Below are 17,514 nucleotides of genomic sequence, written 5' to 3'. Positions count from 1 at the left end.
ATTGAGTGCTCTCTCAGTCACCCCTGCCACTGTTTATAGGTTAATCAGCATGTTCAGCAGTTAGCTATACAGTGATTTTGAACAAAATTGAAGTGACGAAAATTGCAGTTGAAATGGTAAGCCTTACCTCTTAGTGATCTTTGGGTTGGCAAACCCATTTTCTCCAAGAAGTGGATTTTAATGTGTATAACTATTTAAGTACAACCAGAGTAGTGTAAAAACACACAAAAACTTCTAATGAAATACCATAGGTAACAAGTAATCAGCATTCCAGGAGTCATTAGTGCAAGTAATTGCCCAAATATTACAATTTTGACCAAAGATTCTTAAATACCTATACAGTATAGTACTGCACTGACCTCCACGTGTTTGTCCAGTTAGCTGCCTTATTACAAATTGACCCTAGACCTTTGTTGCATATACTGTAAAGTATACAGTCTCATGAATGGTTATAATATGCTTTGTGGGACACTTTACAAGACTGAAAGGAATATATTGTTTGTTTAGTTTGACTGTCCTCAGGCTGGGGCCACGTAGGCCATCTTTAGCTCCTCATCACACAACAACCAACTTAAAAAGGAGAAGTTTAAACAATCACAGTACATTTAAATAAAGTATTTTATTTAACATTTTAAAAAGCAAAATGTACAGCTTAGTTACAAGATCTTATGGGTGATCATAATCAGATAAAATGCTGCCCTTATCTGCCAGATGATCCGCCATCGGACGCTGCCCCTTCACACAATCACCAGCCCACACAATGCCCTGCTTGGCTATGCTTTCAAACATTAAAGGATTTTTAAACATGTGGATTGTATCACTAATAGGATGACAGCCCCGGTTTATGTCAGAGCACAACTCATAAGTGTTTGTGTTACAGCAAGTGGCCTCATAATAAATGCACATGGTTGGGGCAACAGTTTAGGACCAATATTGCATCTTTCCATGGGACTCGAAAAAGGATATTCCATTCTAAATTACACAATAGAGGATTCCCTTTCCATGTAAAAAATGCCTAACCAGTGTACAAAACATAAATAGAAATCCTCAAATTGTACTGAAAATATTCAATAATATCTCAAGGCTGCACTGACCATATATTGCAGTTAAATATGACTAAAAGAAATTTGTTTACAATCAAAGGTCAGATAAATAAATGCTCTTAAAAAGGCAGGGAAACATGTCATCTGCTATATGAAAATATTCATAATCATCATAACTAAAGCTCTCATACCAATGAGAATGGAAATCATATTTAAAACAAAAATTATGTTTCCCTATGAAAGACAAGAGAAGAAATGCAAAATCTACACAAAGTACAAAGAAAAAAGAAAAACAAGTACAAATGGAGAGTCACCATACAGCGCTCTGCCAATAGTTTACACGGTTTATGCTACAATAAATACAAACAAAAAAGCCTCTACAGCTGGATACAAACCTAACCACAAAAGATGACTTTATTGCGTTCTAAAGCCAGATCCAAGCCGACTTACCTTAGACCGACATGTTGTACATATATACTCGAGTTATGATTATCCGCTGGGAAACAGGGGCCCGAAACGCCACAATTCCTGCCATCACTAAAACATTATGCTGACATTGGCCTCACACCAAGCTCAGTATCACAACGTAAAAGACTAAGACGTTTCATCACTAAAATAAACTTAGATAACACTGCCCTATAACAATTAAGCACACTTCTCAGTCAATTAATCGATTATTTAAGATCACTTTGTACTTAGATGAAAATCAGGCTTCACCCTGAGTCCATTAAACTGAACTCAGAACACCAGGATCACGCCAAAATACAGGTATCAACATTATTTTGCTCACTAAGGGTTCCTCCACATATCATGGAGTCTCTAAATTATTAACTTGACCATCAAAGTTGCCAAGTAAAAGTAAATTAGTTATATTATCATTTCTTTAAACCATGTATAAACACCATAAATAAGTATCTAAAATATAGCTCTCACAACAGGCCCAAAAATATGAGTTTTCACTAAAAAATCTTTGTGTAATTCAAGCAATACAGATGTCAGGGTTCTTCAAAACACTTAAAAGTTTGTGTTGTTTCACTTGATCACATACCCTGACTCACCCTTATATCACTAGTCAAAATATTGCCTAGTTTTGCATAAGTCATTGATACTTTCAGTAATTGGATCCAGCACAGTCAACACCAACATTGCACTTGCGTTGACAGTTGCTACTCATTAATAAGCACCATAATTAAAATACTGAGATTTGAGTGTTGAGACTATCGACGCATGGTGCCGTTGAGCTGTAGTGGCGGCATATAAGAATATGGTGGGTACATGGTGTTCTGGGGCTGGGAGCGTGGGTCCTGGTACTGGCCAGCAGCCTGGGGATGCATATTCATCATCTGCATGGGCAGCTGCTGATTCATAAATGAAGGGTTGGTCAGGTACGATGTGTTGAGGGCCGACATGGCCCCCGGTTGGCCCGGCATTCGGTAACCATTCATTTGGTACCCCAACACTGTTGGGGCCATCATATTGGAGGACATCTGAGCTGCTGCTGCCTGGTGTGACTTGTATTTATATGATAACGGCACCTGGGACTGTAAGTTTGAGATGGGTGGCGTCATATTACGCTGGGCAGCGGCTGCAGTGACTGTAGGTGGCGGAGTTACGGTGTGAGACGGGGGAGGAGTCACGGTGTGTGGAGGAGGAGTTACGCCTGCACAAGGAGGCGGTGGCACAATGTCCATGATCCCATTTGTGAGCTGCTGTAACCGTGCTATACTACAGGAAGAGGCACTTCCCTGTGCTCCTCCTGGATGCTGCTGCTCATTAGCCATGGGAGTTGGAGTAGGAGATGGTCCTGGGGGGCTTGAATTAAGAAAGTGGTAATTGCCTCCTGAAGGTCCACACACACTTGGGGCATTGGCTGCATGGGTAGCACGCTGAGATGAGGCAGATGAGGAGTTTTGAATGGTGCGTTGGGCCGAAGCTGACGAGTTATGGCTTGTACCTTGCTGCGGAGTGCTTGGGCCTCCCATGCGTGACTGTATAACCGAGGTCATATACGAAGACGAATGGGCAGGAGTGTGTGCCTGAGCATAGGTTGTCACAGATGGCTGTGGCAGGTAGCCCTGGCTGATCATTGACCCATGATGCCCCAACATTTGCTGGTGAGGACTCATCATGTAATTTGCATGATGACCAAAGTTTTGCATTTGTGAATGTGAGTGTGTGACATGAGGTGTGCGAGGTGGATGCGGGGTATGGGCACCATGAGGGTGGTAGGACATAGGGTGGTGCTGTCCCAGGCCTGAGGGTGGGTGGGGTGTTGATGCTACCATTCGTTGGGTCATTACATTTACTTGATTTGAGACATGCATGGCTGCTACAGACTGGGGAGACAACTGAGTGCTAAGATTGGATGGTGGCCGGGAACCTGCAGAAGCAGCCTGTGTTTGTGGCTGTGAAGGAGGTTTGGGCTGGATATGCCGCTGTTTAGATGGCTGATGCTTAGCTGGAGCTTGATGTGAATGTGTGTGGGGTAGTGTTACAACCCCTATCGCAGGAACAGTTTGAGCAGCTGCCTGTGTAATGATGGCCTGTGGTTGTGGCTGTGGTTGAGGAATTGGTTGTGGCAATATAGGGGTTGGTGTTGGAGTGGTCCTTGTTATGTGTGGAGGAGTAGGAGTAGTAGGTTGAGTGTGAGTTGGAGTGGTAGGCTGTACATGGGTTGGAGTAGTGGGCTGTACGTGGGTGGGTGTCGGAGGCTGGACCTGTTGGCTGGATATTTGAGCACAATCACTATAGCTCTGTGGTGTTGACGCTTGCTGAGGGGGTTCAACTGAGTGTGCCATTTCATTACTAGATATAGATGTTGGCGACTCAATGCCAAGCTGTGACACATCAAAATCACCTTGTGAAGAATACCCATGCATTGAATGCACAGAATTTGTGGTTGAATCTGGTGTATACACTCCCATACTGCTAACTTCCTGTTGGTGTGGTGGGGTAGGGGTAGGTGCTTGACGGGTGATCACAGATGTGGTGTTGGTGGACCCACAAGATGAGGGTGGTGTGCTACCTGCTGAAGAATTTATTACTTTAGGTCCATCTCCAACTTCTAATGCAAGGTCGTGTGTGTGTGCCGCCTCTTGGCCCGTTGGATGATTATCTACTTTAGGGGCATCAACGGGCTCATACGTCTGTTCCATTTGTGAAGCAAGGGTCTCTTCTTGGCGACCAGCAGCACTAAGAGTATCTGGTACTCCAGGAACTGTGGCCTGGACATGTGGCTCACTCACATGACCTTCACTCTCTTGAGAACATTCCTTGGCTTGTTCTTGTTGATTTTCTGGTTGTTGCTGATGCTGCAAGTCTTCTATCACAGGCTCACAATGCTGATCTTTACTATCTTGTTCCTCTTGACTGTGGTGACTAGATACTGTGGATAGCAAGGGAGTTTCAGCTACAGGCACAGGTTCCCCAACTACTGGCAAGTGACATGAAGACCGTGTGTCCTCAAGGCTAATTGGCTGAGGGGAAAGGCCCATTCGTGGGGGGGAAGCTGGTTGCATTGGTTCAACTGGTACCTCTGGCACTGGAGATGAGGGAGAGTGGAGAGGGGCAGGAGATCCAATTGAGGATGGTGAAGGTGGAGATCCTAGGGACTGTGGAGAGGTAGGTGTAACAGGAGCAGGGGCACAGGGTGGCTCTAATGGTGAGTCTGAAGGAAGCAAGGATGGCACAGGGGAAGGTGATGTAGGTGATGGAGGAGCTGGGGCAGGAGGTGGGGAGCTGGGGATGGGTGATGGGGGGACAGAGGATACTGGGGATCTAGAGTGATCAAGAGAATTAGTAGGACTTGGTGGGATTATTTCATTTTCTGACTGTAAGGAAGGACACGGAGGAATGACTGGTGAAGGTGGATGTGAGAGTGTAGACACATTTAGTTGGGGAAGGGCTGGACCAAGACTCTTGGGTTCCTCTATAATCTCTGACGGTCTGTTATCCTCACCCAGTGTGGGGTCTCGTTCCTCTGTTCCTCCCCAGATGCTCTCCACAGCCTTGGTTACTTCCTCCTGGTATGCTTCATCCACTCTACCATCTCCTACTTTACATTCTACAACTTCATGAACTTCCTCTACTGGGGGTGGAGTGCTGTAATTCTCATGCTCTATACAGTCTCCATTGGGGACACTCTCACAGGTTCCGTTCATGATGCTGGCCACAGCCTTGTCTGCCTCACTTAGTTCCTGCTCTCCATCCCCACTTGCTTCTTTCTCCACTACCACCTCCTTAGCAGGGTCATGGTTTTCTTTTTCCACTTCCATTTCGTCTTCTCGTCTTTCAGCTTCTCCCTTGTCATTTGTATTTAAGTGTTTACTGTTGGAGGAAGCATCACACTCTTTAACGTTCTCCAGATCACTGGTAGAATTTGTCAGGTTTTGCACTACATCATCACTACTGTTTTGCACTACTTCATCACTGCTACTTTTGTCCGCAGTCTTACACTGACCATTATTTTCCACCACACGATTTTCCTCACACACTTCCATTCCCTGGCTCTTTTCTTCATTTTTCTTCACCACAGTACTTTTTTCAACACTCTTGAGAGGTATACCATTTTCCACTTCCTCACTTTTGGGTTTGTCTTCCTGCATAGGCTCATGTGTCTCCAGCTGGGTCTCCATCAACTCCAGCTGACTGTCTGTCACTTGCAGGCGGTTCTCTTTTGTTTCTAGTTTGTTCTCTGTCACTTCTAACTGTTGCTTTTTCGCTTCCAACTGGTTCTCTGTCACTCCCAACGGATTCTCCGCCTCCTCCAGATGATTTTCTATTGCCTCCATCCGGGTCTCCTTTATCTTCAGCTTCTTTTCATCACTGACCTTCCGGTGGTTCTCCGTCAGTTTGTTCAGCTGCTCAGGATCCTCATGCAAACTTTCTTGCAGCTCACCAGCATCCACTGCAGGAGGCTTTTGCTCCCCTTTACACTGGAATGGAAAAAATACCTTCATTACTTACAAAACCTCTATACATGTAGTGGGAGATTCATCAGACACACACACATATTCACAAGCAAAAAGTATTCAATATTACCTCATGCAACTGACCTGATGACCACGAAGAAACCTCCAATTTATAAAATTTTAACACACCAGTCTCCTCAACACTACCAAAACCACTAAGATTATAACTAACACAGTTTACATCAAAGTCCATCATATAAACCCACTTAGGTTTCAATGCTATATATTTGTAGGCTTTGTCTGTATAACAAGGCAGATTGGGACACACACATATCTATAGTTAATCTTTATGTTGACTCTATGTTTCTTATGTTTCTTTATTTAAAGCTTTTGTCAATCAAGTGACCCACTCCCCGATTTCATCAGATGTAACTTATGGTCTCTGTTTATTGTATATTTTCAGCCTTCGGGCTGCCATGTTATCTTAATAAACCGTTAATTTTTATTATTATTATTATTATTATTATTATTATTATTATTATTATTATTATTGTTATTATTATTATTATTACACACACTTTCTAAAACATGTCACAGAAAACCCTACAGTAATTCTCTAAGCGGCCTCTTAGTTTTGCTCTCCCAAACAGGAAGTAATCATCAGAGTGTTTTCAAAGATATATAATGGTGTATGTAAGTCTAAACCACAGTAATATCTCAGGGATCCATATGGAGAGAAATATAAATACTGTATGAGAGGAAGAAAATGTAAACAAACAATGGTAAGAAAATAAAACGAGAGAAAAATAATTCTTTCAAAGGGAGATGTAGTATAAAATGAACCGTGTCGACAGGGAAAGACATAACCTACCCCTTTCTCTCTCTCTCTCTCTCACCGGTGATCACGACAAACTTTGAAATGTTATCTATGTTTCAAGCTGAGCAATCTATCTATTCAATTAGAGGACTTGACTTCCATCTAAGTGAAAATAAATGGCAAAATCCTGATGGGGAAGGAATCCACACCTCCACTATTCCTTTCCCACATCCTGCTTCAAAATTAAATTAGAAGGCTACTTCACTACATTAACCTTACCGCAATCTCATCCATAAGGGCTCGAGTACAGATCTTAGTAGTAATAATAAATAAGGGTCTTGAGAATGAAATGGTGATAGTTTGTGGTTATTTGTCACCTCTATGCTACCATGGTGCCAGCATCTAACACATGCACTAGAGTAATATCATGCTCATCCATTACTTGATATCACAAACGACTCACTTTTGGTCTCCCCCGTCCCCGGCCCGACGGTCTACCCGGGCCCCGACCTCGGCCGCGATTTGAGTTCTTTGGGCCACGAGGCACACCCTTGGGCCAGCCACGCTTCCTAACGAGCGAGGGTTGGTCACTCTCACTTGCTTTATCATCTGGATCAGAGGTCACCTTGTTCTCTACATTAGTATCTGATCTGGCTTCTGTCTTGTGATCTCCTCCTTGTTTCTTGTCTTCTATTGACTGAAAACACAAAACAAAAGCATTCTTATTAATAAAAAAATAATAAAAATAATTATTCACAGCAGTTGATGACAGCACACTTTCATTTTTATTCTGTATAATATTAATAATAATAATAATAATAAAGGGGTTTTCAATGTTATGTTGTTTTAATGCCAGGTACTGTATTGTACCCAGATGCAAATGCAGATAAATATTATCCCTCTACAGTAGTCTCAGTCAGTCAGCCATTTAGGCCGCTGAAAAATATGTGTTCTGCTATGGTGCTGCTCTTCTACAGCAAAGTCCCATCATATCTGGTTTATTCCTATTACTTCACGTAAGCATATACCACCCTAAACAGTACTTCCTTACAGTTCATTTTTCTCATATAGGAAGTGACATTCTCCTAAACTCAATGGTGTCTGTTTACTTGTTGACTTTTGGGAACAGTTTACCAAAGCTAAAACTGAATATAAGCCATTATAAGTCTGGCCAATCCACTAAATCAACTAATACTAAGTTCAAGATGTGTGACCACCAGGTACTGCTCCCCACCTACAGTAAAACAGACCAACTACTGTGGCCTTGTGTCTGGTGTACCACAGACCACTCTTATCTTGGTGCCATTGTTTACTATAGAGGTAAACATAACCTGTTGTTTTTCTCTGGCATTTGACAATTTATCCTAATTTCCTTTAGATTTTTATTCAATAATTATTAATTTTATATGCATTAACATATATTTAAGTTAGTTTTATGGAATTGAAAGTGTCTGTAGCACTAAAAAGATGTCAACTATGTAATACAGCACTATACAGCTACTCTCAAACAACCACCACTTCCGGAGAACATGGCAGGAGCCCAGTCACGAGGATTCTGGATATTAAAGAGTTTACTGCACCAATTAACTCATGTTAATATTCAGTCAACAAATATTACCAAGTCAAATAACAAGTGTAATACTGTAACACCTCCCATCAAGTCTGTGGGTCCTCTTATGGTACATACAGTATCAGGTTTAGTGTTACCCAGCAGATTTTTACTTTGCGGTTTTCAGTTATTCGCAGATGAAACCCTGGATGTACCCAAGAATGTCTGTGGGTAGTTTTAAAGTTGCCGTCATTATTGCGGCTGGGACAAGGAGCCATTCGTTCTAGAGAGAGTAATTTCCTTTACCTGTACAGTATTGTAAATATGTTTGTGTATGTAGATACACACACACAAATAAATAATTATATTGGAAAATCATCTCATAAATAATTAGAAACAAATTTATTAATAATGTGACAGTCTACCCTCATGTCCGAGCTCTATTACAGTAGTTTATTAATGGAGCACGAACTTGAGGGTAGACTGTCACATTATTAATAAATTTGTTTCTAATTATTTATGAGATGATTTTCCAATTATTATTTATTTGTGTGTGTGTGTGTGTGTGTAGACACATACACACACACTATCACATTCACTGGACATAAATGGGAGCTTTATGACCCCCACACACCCTTCATACATCGTCACACTTTACTCCCTTGACTCTCCAAAGTACCACGTGCTATTCACAAAGAAAACATCTATCCCGCTCACTGAGATACCTCTACACTTACACCCCTATTCACCACAACAGTAAGAACGCACAATGCCTTGAACAGTCAGTCAGTCAGTCAGTTAGTCTCTTGACACTCTCTAAACTGTACTCACATTACTCCAGTTCTCGGCTCTCTCTGGCTTTTACCTATAGCATGTAACTTCTGTAAATATATTGATTTCTTACTGCAGTTTTTAAACAAAGACACATACTGTATTGACCTCCCCCACTGCAATTTTTTGGACAGACACATACTGATATCTTATGGCAGTTTACAGACAGACACATATTGACCTACCACTGCATTTTGTTTTAGATAAACCTTCCAGTGCAGTTTTTAGTGGTTATAAACATGTCACTACATATTAATATTCTTTTTAACTCCCCTTGACATTTGGCTTAACAGTACTGCTGAAGGAGACAGTGTCATCAGGTCACACTCCACAGCTCCCTATTCTTGTTTTCACTCATGGCTTTAAATAAACAGTTCACACACACACTTGCTCTTGTATTACATATATCACACAGTCTTTGATATCATTATACGTGTAAATCCTACCTGGTCAGGCTGAGGAACTTCTGGTCGCTTCTCAATGTCAACCATGGGCTCTAGGTGTGGCATTTCCAAGTCTGTGCTGTCCACGCTATCAATGGGGAAAGGGCTGTCATTAAAAACACAAATACAGTACATTATTTCTCCACACAACTCTTAGTCGAATCAAATAACTAAGTATAAGTTTAAACAAGGGATAACAAGCTTTAAGAGGCACAGGGCATCGTGCAGGAGTACAGTACACATGCCACCTCAAGCACTGCACGTCTGGCTGCAACAGGATAAGTCTAAGTCTCCAGCTATGTAAAAAGAAAATTAAATGCTTTAAGAAAATTTCAATATTTAGCTAAATATGAGAAACCTTCCTCTGAAATAGCATCCTAGAGCAAGACTCATTCTACAGAGTCATACACATCACATCACTCAATACACAAAAGAAAGAAATTAAATAAATAACAGCAAACATAATGATTTAGTGAATAAACAAGATTCAAAGGTTACAAATGAAATTAATGATATGAACTAGTTAATATGCTGGGTAAAGGACAAGTGGGTATACTGTACTGTAGTAATCACAAGTGGGTGTACTGTACTGTAGTAGTCAATCAGCTAAGTACAGTACAATAACCTGGAAACTATCACAGGACAATGACTGCATGCATCAGTAGGAACATCTGACCATTGGTAAGTATTAAGGGAAAGAATGATTACTTATGGTTTCATGAAAATAATACTAAGAAGAAGGGAAGGCTTACAAGCATAACAGCAAGTAACAAGTGTAGTTTTACAGCATGAAAAGATGCAAAAGATCATTTTACGAAACGTAATAGTCGTTACAGCCCCTCCCTGTCACATTGGACACTGTGTCGTTAAACATAGGTGAGAAACAAGCAGCTTAATTCAAAAGTTACCAAGAAAACACTGTAGTTAAAAAATTCACCAAGATTCTAAAAACAAAAACAGCATTACCACAAAATTGACACAAGTTAGCCAGTTGATATATTTGGCAACTCAAGGGCAAAAAATTTGAACCAAAATCTTGCTGTTATTAGGAATGGCTATAATTAACCAGCAAATTAATACTATCGTGCACACTAAAACAAAAATAAATAAATAAAAAGATACTAAAGTTAAGAGCAAAATATAATTGCTAACAAGACCTTTATAGGAAAATACTGTATACTAACAATTACATCATACAGTAGCACGACACAGTGTAGTTACAAGCCACTCGTGTCAGATAAGTAACAAGCACTAGATCAACACACACAGGCATGCACTGTTGAGGCACATACTGCACATACATAGAGGTGGCGTGCGGCTAAGTATTAAAATGAGTGATAACAACTACTGAACTCTACACTGTTACCTGGCATGTCTAAACTCTCATCTCCCATCAACTAAAGAGACTTGAACAACAGTGAGACACCTAACAAGACTACAGTACTGGTGAGGGTCAGTAAACATCAATTTCAACTCACTAATTCAAATCCAATGTAAAATAAACCAATAAAACTTCAATACAAACACGTGTAAAAGCAATAAAAATCAGCACAAATTACACTACTCGGACAGGTTGTGTGTGTGTGTGTGTGTGTGTGAGAGAATGCTGCTGATTCAAAACGAGTACAGTGATCCCTCGGTTAACGAATGCCTCGGTTGAAAAAATTTCAGTTAACAAATTACCTTCCATCCATAAGAATCTTCAATTCGGTTAAAGAAATTCTTACGAAATCATGTCAACATGTTTTCGCTTGCTCACCAGCTGGAATATTAGTCCGCCAATACAGTAATCAGTTCTAGGGCTTAAATTCGTTCCCATTTGAGTAAATATCAAGAAGGTTGTACTATTCAATAATTTTCCAAGTTTTATATTAAAATTTTTAGTCATTTTAACACTTATTTAACATAATTGCAGTACAAGAAACTAGTTTTGGGTGCACCAATCAGCCACTTGACTCACCCACCAAGGCATCAGTTTGTATCTCTGGTCAGTGGAGGTAACATCTTGCTTGTGGTTCTCTTGAACATGAACTATTTTTACGTTTTTACAGTACATTTATTGGTCATTCTGAAATTTATTTTACATATTGACAATATATAGTGCAGTGCAGTGTTGATTTAAAGAAAATAATCTTGAATTACACCTAGTGAACTTAAAATTTTATGGGTGAAATGACGGCATGAAGCATGGGGTGATTTCTCTTCCACCCCCACTTCCATTTCTTCTCCCTTCTCCTCCACCCCGACTTCTAATTCCCATCATCATCATCATCAACCAGGAGCCTTCTACATACACACCTCAAAGTAAGTGTACTTTATGTATTTTTTTTTTTTACTTTGTATGTAATTTTCGGTGAGCTGGAACCAATTACCTAAAATCCCATTGAAACAATGGTTTCGGTTAACAAAATTTTTGATTAACGAACGACCTTCTGGAACGAATTGTGTTCGTTAACCGAGGGACCACCGTATACCACACTGTGCTGTCAGGTCACATTTCCCAGCATTCAAAAGTACAGGAGGATGCAAAATAAAATCTTCTCAAACATTATTGTCCTGAAGATGCTGTATATGGTCATGTTTTTTGTTCACTGTTCCTTCGAAATCCTACCCTATCTTCTACCCTCCCCTCCCAACCCAGCCCCACTGTTGCTCACAAGATAGGGCCTCAAGATTATTTCTTTCAGAGCACAATGGATCAAATTCCTCTGTTTGTGTTGTTAAAATCCTCAACATATATTAAAATACCATCTTTTTCTAGGCTGTATATCCTTCCTCAACTCTCTTAGGCTCTGAATAATTCCCAACTTGTGATATACTCTGAACATTTCCCAACTTGTGATAAATGCATCAAGGACTGCTACTGCTGTTGGGGCTCTGAAACTGTTCTCTCTTCATAGGGGTAAAATCCTCAACAAAAACAACTGATGATGAGTTGATATCAATCATCGGGTACAGCTGAAACCAATCTCTAAGATTCATTCAATTATCTGTAAATCATGCCAATAAATATTACTGTCTACTTACCCATCTTCCTCCTCCTTGTCTACTTCCACTTCTTCTTCTTCATCTTCTTCTTCTTCTTCATCCTCCTCCTCCTCCTCCTCCTCCTCTTCTTCTTCATCCTCATCTTCATCTTCTTCAGGTTCGATGGTAGGACCACTTGAGACATTTGTTCTGAGTCCTGCTGCAGCTCCCTCTAGGTGGCGGCTCGGTCTTGGCTTCTTGGGTCTCAGGTTAAACGGCTCGGGCTGTTCTTCGATGCGTTTTGATTTCCTGGTCCTGCCGGTCTCCTCCACTTCTTCATCTCTTTTACCCAATTTTTCTACTTCATCTTTACTTCTGGTTACTCTGTCCACTTCTTCGTTGTTTCTCCTCGCGCTCCTCTCTACTTCCTCGTTCCTCTTCATCCTCTTGCTCCGGGAACTGAGACAACACTCTTCTGGGTCCTGTGGCCTTAGTCTCGCACTTCTGCTCCTGTTGTTTACTTCCGGCGTCACCTCTTCCTCGTCGTCAATTTCCGAGTGTTTCCTTCTTCTGGCCTCCCTAGTGTTGGTGCTGCTGGAGTATATCTGAGGCTTGTTCCTGAGTCTGTGTGATCTTTCTAATTCCTCGGTGTGAAGCTCTTGAGGTTCTTTTCTGTGGTCGGCTCCACCCGGATCCTGTTTCCGCCTCGTTCGCGACGATTCCCTCAAGTTGGTTACCGGATGGTCCTCCACGTCGTGCGCCTCGACTCTTCTTCTCGTTCTCGACGTATCTCGGGTCACCATCATGGGTTCTTCTCCGTTTTCCTCGACGTCGACTTTTCTTCTGCTCCTCGTTGACAGTTCCCGTTTGATCTCTTCCTCGCTCTCTTCGGTTTCTATCTTTCTTCTTCTACTCCTAGTCGACGGTTCCCTGTAATTCTCCTCTTCGCTTTCCCCAATTTCTATTCTTCGTCTTCTCCTGGATGAGAGTTCCCTACGACTCTCTCTCTCAAACTCCTCCATCTCTATTTTTCTTCTTATTCTGGCCGAGGTCTCTCTGCGGGTCTCCTCCTCGCTCTCCTCGGCTTCGACTCTTCTGTTGTTCTTCGCCGTCGCCCCTCTCCGATGATTCTCCTCCTCGCTCTCTTCGGGCTCTGGTCTTCTTCTACTCCGGGATAAATGTTCCCTTCGGTTCTCCTTCTCGTTTTCCTCGCACTCTATTCTTCTCCTGATTCTAGACGAGCTCTCCCTCCGCCTGTCTTCCTCCTTCTCCTCTGGCTCGGCCTTTCTTCTGCTCCGGGTTGAAGAAGTCTCTCTCCGGCTCTTTGGTAACGACACAGAGTTGTGATCGTCCTCGGCTATGCCTCGGGAGTCCTCGTCATTGGTGTACTCCCCGTAGTGGACCCAAGAACTAGAAGCAACTCTCCGGGAATTTCTTGAAGTTGGCGTAGTTTCCACCACACTGTTTCTTTTACTGCTTACCTTGTTGTTCACCAAATCTGTGCGAGATATACGACAATTAGCCAAGACTCCTGACCCGATATTCATGAATGATTGAGCATTAGACAAGAGATAAGTCCACTGAATTAACCTAACCATGTGATTTCAGTGCTGACATTAATTCTATACACCGGATGAAGCTTAAAATTTTATCTAACACTTCTATTGATTCTTAACATAAATTACTCCCTGTTCTTTCTCTTGGTGTCTCTACTTAGATACTTAAAAACACAAATTCAAGACATCACTCACAGAATGTTTCTTACAATGATCTGAAGTGATTAAGTTTATCCTGTACTGCCTACCTACTTGTATAATATCACTAGTACTGCCTCCCTACTTGTATAATATCACTAGTACTGCCTCCCTACTTGTATAATATCACTAGTACTGCCTCCCTACTTGTATAATATCACTAGTACTGCCTCCCTACTAGTATAATATCACTAGTACTGCCTCCCTACTAGTATAATATCACTAGTACTGCCTCCCTACTAGTATAATATCACTAGTACTGCCTCCCTACTAGTATAATATCACTAGTACTGCCTCCCTACTAGTATAATATCACTAGTACCTACCTAGTACCCTACTAGTATAATATCACTAGTACTGCCTCCCTACTTGTATAATATCACTAGTACTGCCTCCCTACTTGTATATCACTAGTACTGCCTCCTTACTTGTATAATGTCCAAACTCTAAAATACCTTCAGGCTGTAGTACCACACAGCTACCAACCCAATACTTCTCCAAGGCACCTTCTAAAAGCATTGTTAAAAAAAAAATTAATAAATAAATAACTCCATTTCCGACTGACCTCTTTCTTTCGCTTGCTGCTTCTCTGCCGTCACCTTGTCTCTCTCTAACACCGGCGGTTTCTCTTCCCCGATGGACTTCTTCTCCTCCACGGCGACCTTCTTGTTGTCTGCTGTCGACGTCTCCTTCTCCTCCTCCTCTTCCTCCGTGCTGCTTCTCTTCTCCACCGCCGTTCGCCTCTCCTCGACATTTGGCCGTTTTTCCTCTTTATCTATCGCCAGATGCTTCTCTTCTGCTACCAGTTTCTCTTCACCGTGGTCTTGCCCGGCCCTCTTCGCTCTTCTTCTCTCCGACGAACACTGGGTCTCCTTCAGGGTCTGAGACTTCCTCCTCCCACTCTTAAGACTTCGAAAGCTGGTTTCAAATTCGTCCTCATCTTCCTCCTTGAAGACGTAAGCGTCCTCCTTAGATGGTACGGCGTGCATCTTCTCCTCCATTTTGTTCTGACAAGTGTTGGTGTTGTTCTGTTTGATGTCGCTGATGCTGCTGTTGATGTTCTCCTTCTCCCTTTCTTTGGCTTCGACCTGTGGAATAAAATAATGCTGAATGTAACCCAACAATGAAATAAAATGTAGTATGAATAAAGGAAGTGTAAAAGATGGGACAGGTTAAACAGAAAGGAAAGTGACGATACAAGTCAAAAATACAAAAAAAAGGAAAAAAAATAATGGTAGTTGTGCATGGCATTATTTGTAACATTTTTTGTGATGAACTACTCAATACCATACCCCCCCCCCCCAGTCTGAAGATGACCCTTACACACTTTTTCTCTATTCCCAGGTAAATTAGCTTAAAAGACCTTGAAAGAATTACTTCCCTCAAATTCCACACTCGTTCACACCCTCACTAAGGTACACAGGAGGACTAAGAAAACCCCACAAGTGAGAAGGTTGATCATTTCTTACCCAGTTCAATGTTAGGTATATACCATGATACAGTCACTGCCCACCAACTCTCACACAGCACCAACACACTCTCACACAGCACCAACACACTCTCCACTCTCACAAAGCACCAACACACTCTCCACGCTCTCACACAGCACCAACACACTCTCCACACAGCACCAACACACTCTCCACTCTCACAAAGCACCAACACACTCTCCACGCTCTCACACAGCACCAACACACTCTCCACGCACCAACACACTCTCCACGCTCTCACACAGCACCAACACACTCTCCATGATACTCACTACAGATACGGGGTTTGGAGCTGCCCTTCAGCTTAGGCGGGCGACTGATCTTGACGGCAGAGGTCGTCAGAGCGCCAAGGCCTTCTCCTCCACCGGTTCTTCCTTCTTGGTAGCTTCCATGGCCTTGCACTCCGATACCTTCTCCGTCTGCCTTCACCGTCTCTTCCACTTTACTGATTTCTGTAACCTTATTGTCCTCTATCTTCTTGTCCTTTGGTATTTCTTCTTCCTCCTATAAATGAAGAAAAACAAAAAAATCAATAAAGTTTACAATACCAATAAATCTGATCATTTATACTTACATACAAATCCCTATCTAGCACTTCACTTCCTATCATGAATTAAGGTTGTTGGCCTCATCCCGCTGGTGCTGCGGACTACTCCAACGCCAGACTCGTGTCGGTACTGTACTGTACTCTCTCGTAACTGTGGTCGTCCTCTATGATCATCCCCACGTGTTTAAATCATTACACACATTCCTTCCACCACACCTCGCGGGATCACTCTACGACCGGATCATATCTGTTACCGCCACAGTAAGATAATCATGAGAGAGAGAGAGAGGGTGAGAAGGGGGGGTAGTGCTGACAACGTGTTTGTTGATCGTCTAATATAAAACAGATGCCCTCGCCTAGGGCTGCGATTGGGTGGCGATTGCTCAGTAGTCTACCAATTCTTGCAGAAGAAACAACACGCTGGTCGAACCCAAGACCTAAAACGTAAATATAAACTCTAAATACTTTAATAAGTATATTTATGTACTGTAATTTGATCATATTATACAACTTGTCTCCTGATGTATCAACAGATGTAACATGTGAGTTATATTTAAGATGTTAACAGGCTATGTATATTGATTGTATTATACTTTCTATGTGTCCTGAGATGACAGCATTTGTTATATGTGAATTGTTCTTTAACAGGTTTGACGAATTATAGTGCAGCGTCAATGTTGAGGGTTTATTTCTCCAGCAACAAACCAATGACGCTCCTATGAGCGTTAACAATATCGGCATTTCCAGCACAGCGCCGATCAATCCCGCCGGCACAGGCAAAAATCGGCGCTTAAACGGAGAACGGCAACTGCTCAATCATCACCTGTCCACCCACATGTCAGCGACTCTGGAGATTCGGTTCATAAATTCAACATAAACAACTCGAGTGAATTTGACCATCTGCTCGACTTAGATTCAGCAACTCTATATTGGTCATCTCACATCACAACACTGATCATTGTGTAAGGGGAACTTTAACCCCTTGAGTCATCATAGTCAAGGTGGTTAAGTCATCATACTAAAGGATTAAGTTATAGTACTCATGATGATTGATTTGTTTCATAAATGGGAAAAAGACTGTGATTGTAAACAGAAAATATGGTAAGGTGGACGTGACGATAAACTGCCTCACTGTCCGTGCTAATACAATATTAATGTTACTT

General features: G+C 41.8%; 2 protein-coding genes across 2 annotated transcripts in view; both read right to left on the bottom strand.

The window, feature by feature from the left end:
• Positions 1-600: 600 nt before the first annotated feature.
• On the bottom strand, positions 601-16,203 carry LOC121873698 (mediator of DNA damage checkpoint protein 1-like). The gene is made up of 6 exons (XM_042377399.1): positions 16,077-16,203; positions 14,880-15,402; positions 12,621-14,058; positions 9,597-9,681; positions 7,234-7,467; positions 601-5,977 (listed from the first exon to the last, which is right to left on the bottom strand). The coding sequence occupies exons 2-6, from the start codon at positions 15,313-15,315 to the stop codon at positions 2,261-2,263; spliced, it is 5,910 nt and encodes a 1,969-aa protein (XP_042233333.1). The 5' UTR covers positions 15,316-15,402; positions 16,077-16,203; the 3' UTR covers positions 601-2,260.
• The window catches only part of LOC121873715 (histone acetyltransferase KAT6B-like), a 67,348-nt gene continuing 65,875 nt past the window's right edge, over positions 16,042-17,514 (bottom strand). Inside the window, exon 14 of the mRNA XM_042377418.1 lies at positions 16,042-16,308. Coding sequence (XP_042233352.1) covers positions 16,042-16,308 — 267 coding nt within the window. The remainder of the gene's footprint in view (positions 16,309-17,514) is intronic.

The sequence above is a fragment of the Homarus americanus genome, unplaced genomic scaffold (genome assembly GCF_018991925.1).
Source record: "Homarus americanus isolate GMGI-L3 unplaced genomic scaffold, GMGI_Hamer_2.0 scaffold43895, whole genome shotgun sequence".
NCBI lineage: Eukaryota > Metazoa > Arthropoda > Malacostraca > Decapoda > Nephropidae > Homarus > Homarus americanus.
Note: the sequence above shows the minus strand (reverse complement) of the source record. Positions and strands in the feature narration are given on the sequence as shown.